The following is a 6,000-nucleotide window of genomic DNA, read 5'->3' on the forward strand; positions in this document are numbered from 1 at the left end:
CTGTCAGACTGTACAATCAAAACTGCTCCCAACAATCATAGATGTTTACATCTGCGCTGTAACTGCAATAATTTAATCAACTGATTCGCACTACAACCTGGTTTGCCTCTTATCTGTAGTTAATTTAATTTAATTTAATTCAATAACTGTACAGTACTCAGTTTATAGTAACCATTGTCCTTAATGTAAATATGTAAGAAAAATTGTGTATGTTTATGTTCTGTGTCCTGTGTACTGTTTGTTGTATATGTGTCTTTCTGGCTGCTGTTACAACCACATTTCCCCTTGTGGGACAATTAAAGGATTATTCTATTCTATATAAGAAATGTATATGCATGTGCTGGTTTATTTATATGTCTGTGTTTAAAGTGGCATAGAAGGTTGAAATGGTATTACTAATTTTTTCAGGTTTTATTTTTGTGTATTTTTTATTCATCCTTAATTTTTTTTCTTTTTTCCTATTGCTTATGACATTTTATTTATAATCATTATTATTATTTATTTATTTTAATGTTGATATTACAGTCCTACAAACTAAGTTGGGATATCTTTTCTTGGTAGTCCCAGGAGGTGTACAACATGGCCATGTCACCAGGTCACTGACTGACTTCTACACACATATTTATTTACAATTGTAAATAAATATGCCGTTACCAATAAGTTCTTATTTAATTACACCAGTTATGCAACAAACAGGCCCCCTCACTGAAACACTGAATATGCTGAAAAGAAATTATGTTGGTTAAAAAGTAAGACAAAGTCATTTTATTTAGACTGAATTCAATCTTATTCCACCCTAATGTAATTCCAGTGTAAAATGTAAAACTAAGAATTTGATTTAATTTTATGTGTATCAAAAATCTTTGATGGAAACCTAAAAGTGCCATGATAGTGTTTCCTATTTGTTTTTCCTGATTAAAAAAAAGAGAGAATAGCAGATTAAAGTGTGTTTAATAATTAAGAGTCTTTAATTGAAGCTTCTTCAGTTTATCATGATAGACTTCAAAAGAACCTGCTTCAGAAGGAAAAGGGTGATATTAATGTTATTTTTTTATAACAATAGTATTTTAAATCATTTTAAATATCAGAATCACTTAGACTTAGATTTTTGTCAAAGTTATCCAATACCACACAAACATAATACATACAATACAAGAATAAGATACATACAACAAATATATTTAAATATTGACTGGTAAAAGTGACTGGTATTCATACAGGATATTTTCACACATCTTATATTTCCTGGATGCCAGGTGAGGTGATGCTATGTTGAGTATCACTTCCTTTCTTTCACAATCAGATTCAGAAGCTGAGGAGATGCTTTATGGATAAAAAACTTTATCTCACTGATATGTCTAACTTACATTATGACTTTATCTCTTACATTATAAATTGACACCCAATGACACCTTTGTCAGAAATTATGTTCAAATTTATACTGATTGTTTACATAAAGGTTCATTTTAGCTTTAGTTACTTCTAAATCATACTATGATTGCTCTTCATCAGAAGTTCTTCGTGGATTTTCTGTTGTAAAAATCATTTTTCATACCCAGTCACAGGAGACATTTCCTCAAGTTATTTCACAAGAGCATCAACTCAGATGTTATTGCTGGCCTGACAGGAGCCATGACAGCAGCACCATACAGGACGCAGTGAGGAGACTGATCTTGTGGCTCACTCCATGTGACACTTTTGTAAATGTTGACAAAAAGAAAAAAAATGCATTGCTTTCAGAAACTGTTCTAAAATATAGAAACATGTTTGACATGATTGTATTAAATATATCTTACGTGTGCCGTTCACAAATATAGAACTGGTTTCAATGTCAAAGGGTGTTATCTTGGCTGCATCGATCAAAACTTGCGCAATCTCATTTGCATTAGGGACCAGTGACAATGCAAATTCAATGTCCATGTCATTGACAATGGACCCATTACTGCAAAAGGAATAACCCCAAACTTTATTTTTTTACTTTATTTAGTTTAAATATTTGTGAAATCGTATACCATAAACAATATACCTGAATGCAGTCACGGTGATGAAGCGGAATGAAGGAAATCTTGCCTGGTAGAAAGGTTCAAGCTGAAGAAATATGAATAAACACACTGTAAGTATGTATGCTTTGCTTTTTGGGCTTGTGCTCCTTCACTTCCATGTCATTTGTGATATGTTATTTGCACTATGTAATATCATAGTGCAATTAATATTTAATATTTTCTTTCTGTTCATCCAGCTGCCCATTTTTTGAATGGTTAGCACATAATGAATATGTCACAGGTCACATTTATGCTTTATCTTTTTTCTTTGATCTCTTAGAAATCATGGCATCCAGTTGGTAAAAATAGAAACCCCAGCAGTATTTACTGTGGAGTTTTAGCTCAGTTATATGGTGCAAATATTTCCCAAATGTTTATTGAATATAATGTATATGATTTTTTTTTTTTTTTTTTAGCTCAGTCTGTATAATATTAGTAACAACGGAAAAACTGTTGACTTTAGAAAGGAGACCTGAACGTAGGGATAGAAAAAGGACAAGCATATCATTTGTTAGCTTTTTTTAAGGTATGCTACAGAAATACTGCTATGTGACTTTATCTAGAAATTATGCAATTAATTAGAATACAGACATTTAAATATTGTTCAACTTGAAGAAAACAAACTTACTGCTGTCTTTATCAGTGTAGCTCGTTGTTTAAACGCTGTGGATGATGAAGTCAGCAAGTCAGTCGTAAATATCCCTTTAACAGATCTGAATTTCACCGCCAGTATTTTGACTGGCTCAGCAGTTGTTACAGTTGTAGTGGTTATAGGGTTCACAGTTGTAGTTGAAGCTGTAGTTGTATTTGTTACAGGTGTGGTGACTGTAAGATTTGTTGTGGTTGCATTTGTAGGTGTAGTCACTGATGTTGTGGTGCTCACTGTAGTTGTAGTTGAAGCTGTTGTAAATGCCAATAAAGGAAACAAGGTGTTGCTTTAACAAACAGTTCTGAGACATCATGAGTTTTAAATATGATCATATCAAATATTGTTTACCTAAATCACTGACTGAATGGTCTGTTGTTTTTTATACATATAAAATCTCATTTAAAGTGTATCGCATGAAATTGTTATCTTTGAGTTTTTTGAGAAAATTATTATATAAATAACTACATGGGTTTTCATGTCACAAACAAAACTGTATAATAATAATAATAATAATAATAATAATAACAATATATTTTATATGAGGGCACCTTTCTAAAACCCAAGGTCACCTTACAAAGAGAAAAATATATCAATAAAACAGTAGATTAAAATAAATTAAAATACAAAAAACAACAAATAAAAAGAAAAAAACAAGATTTGACAGCAAGTAAGATATGTATTAAAGCGAGTAAGCCAGTTTAAACATGCGAGTTTTGAGCTGTGACTTAAATAAGAGAAGGTAATCTATATTTCTTAATACTGAAGGAAGTGAGTTCCAGAGCCAAAGACCAGAGCGACTGAAAGCTCTGTTCCCCATAGTGATAAGATGAGCAGATGGAACAACAAGAGGAGTGGCAGATGAAGATCTGAGAAAGCGGGAAACAGTGGTGATATGAAGCAGATCACAGAGATCTGAGAGTAATCGATAAGGGAAGTAATAAGACTATGGACAAGGATGGCAGCAGCATCGGGAGTAAGGAAGGGACGAAGTCGGTTAATGTTACGTAAGTGAAAGTATGCAGACCAGGTTACGTAATTAATGTGAGACTGAAATGAGAGAGTACTGTCGAATATGACACCCAAACTCTTTACCTGCGGGGAAGGAAGGATTGGGGAATTTTCAATATTATTGGAGAAACTGTGAGATTTGGTTAAGATAGAGGTTATGCCAACGAATAAAACTTCTGTTTTATTACTGTTAAGTTTGAGAAAATTGGAGGAGAACCATGATCTAATCTCCATAAGACAGTTTGAAGGGGAGATAGGTGGGAGCGATGAATTAATCATGTATATGATGTGAGAAATGAATCTGTGTATTGCCTTGTTCAAAATGAATCCTTCAGGAGTGACATGTGTGACTTCTGTTTACTTACTGTTTACTTGGGTTGCTACGACAGATGTGGCATTAATAGCTAACGTGAAGTTGTTGGGCTTAGACACAGCTTCTACTAAGGTTTTTGCAACATCTGCAGCCTCTGGGATTTCTGCAAGTGTTATCGTGTTGTTAAACACAACTTCAGTAGTAGCTTCAGTATTTGATGCTCGTGTTCTGGTCCCAGCTTGTCTAAATGAAGAAAAAAGAAAAAAACATTAATTTTTAATTTAATATCCTAAATTAACACTATTTTTAGTCATTGTCGATAATAAGATTAGTGTTGCTAAGAATGAACAAAAGTAAAAATCTTACCTAAATGCTATGACAATAACACGGCTGAAGAGTAAACCATATCGAGCTCTGTAGATGAATTCATACTGTGCAAAACAAACAAGTAGAAAATTAATTCATTCAGATGTCATTGTAATCTGCTGGAAATTTAACAAAACTTGTGAATACATCTCAGTATTTAACTCACCATTACTACCACTTGTGCCTCAAGTGCCTTAAATTGTGGACTGGTTGTATTAGTGAGTGCATCTTCAAAAGGTGTAACCAAAACAGCTGCAAGAATAAAAACTGGTCCACGGACCACAGCCACTGCTGCTGTCGTTGTTGTTGTTGACTTCGTTGTTGTTGTTGTTGTTGGCATTGTTGTTGTTAGCTTTGTTGTTGTTGCTGTTGTTGTATTTGTTGGGTTGGTGTTTGTAAGATTTGTTGTGGTTGCATTTGTTGGTGTAGTCGGCATTGCTGTTGTAGTGTTCACAGGTGTAGTTGAAGATGTTATAGGCCTTGTAGTTGTATTTGTTACAGGTGTGGTGTTCGTAAGATTTGTTGTGGTTGCATTTGTAGGTGTAGTCACTGATGTTGTGGTGCTCACTGTAGTTGTAGTTGAAGCTGTTGTAAATGCAAAAAAGGAAACAAGGTGTTGCTTTAATAAACCGTACTGAGACATCGTGAATTTTAAATATGATCATATTAAATATTATTCACCTAAATCACTGACTGAACACTCTTTTTTTATACATATTAAATCTTATTTAAAGTGTATCGCATTAAATTGTTATCTTTGTGGGGTTTTTTGAGAAAATACTTATATAAATAACTACATGGGTGTTCATGCCACACAAAATAACTGTATATAATGTCAAATATGAATATGTATATTGCCTTGTTTAAAATAAATCCTTTTAGGAGTGACATGTGTGACTTCTGTTTACTTACTGTTTACTTGGGTTGCTACGACAGATGTGGCATTAATAGTTAATGTGAAGTTGTTGGGCTTAGACACAGCTTCTACTAAGGTTTTTGCAACATCTGCAGCCTCTGGGATTTCTGCAGGTGTTATTGTGTTGTTAAACACAACTTCCACTTCTGCTTCAGTATTTGATGCTCGTGTTCTGGTCCCAGCTTGTCTAAATGAAGAAAATAGAAAAAAACATTAATTTTTAATTTAATATCCTAAATTAACACCATTTTTAGTCATTGTCGATAATAAGATTAGTGTTGCTAAGAATGAACAAAAGTAAAAATCTTACCTAAATGCTATGACAATAACACGGCTGAAGAGTAAACCATATCGAGCTCTATAGATGAATTCATACTGTGCAAAACAAACAAGTAGAAAATTAATTCATTCAGATGTCGTTGTAATCAGCTGGAAGTTTAACAAAACTTGTGAATACATTTCAGTATTTAACTCACCATTACTACCACTTGTGCCTCAAGTGCCTTAAATTGTGGACTGGTTGTATTAGTGAGTGCAACTTCAAAGGGTGTAACCAAAACGGCTGCAAGAATAAAAACTGGTCCACGGACCACAGCCACTGTTGCTGTCGTTGTTGTTGTTGACTTCATTGTTGTTGTTGATGTTGTTGTTATTGTTGTTGTTGCTGTTGTTGTATTTGTTGGGTTGGTGTTTGTAAAATTTGTTG

General features: G+C 33.5%; 1 protein-coding gene across 1 annotated transcript in view; it reads right to left on the reverse strand.

The window, feature by feature from the left end:
• LOC134624022 (uncharacterized) overlaps positions 1-5,021 on the reverse strand; it is a 45,078-nt gene extending 40,057 nt beyond the window's left edge. The window contains exons 1-2 of the mRNA XM_063469015.2: positions 5,014-5,021; positions 4,659-4,963 (exon numbers count right to left, since the gene is read on the reverse strand). Coding sequence (XP_063325085.2) covers positions 4,659-4,963; positions 5,014-5,021 — 313 coding nt within the window. The remainder of the gene's footprint in view (positions 1-4,658; positions 4,964-5,013) is intronic.
• Positions 5,022-6,000: the final 979 nt, after the last annotated feature.

This window comes from Pelmatolapia mariae, linkage group LG3_W, assembly GCF_036321145.2.
Source record: "Pelmatolapia mariae isolate MD_Pm_ZW linkage group LG3_W, Pm_UMD_F_2, whole genome shotgun sequence".
NCBI classification, from domain to species: Eukaryota; Metazoa; Chordata; class Actinopteri; order Cichliformes; family Cichlidae; genus Pelmatolapia; species Pelmatolapia mariae.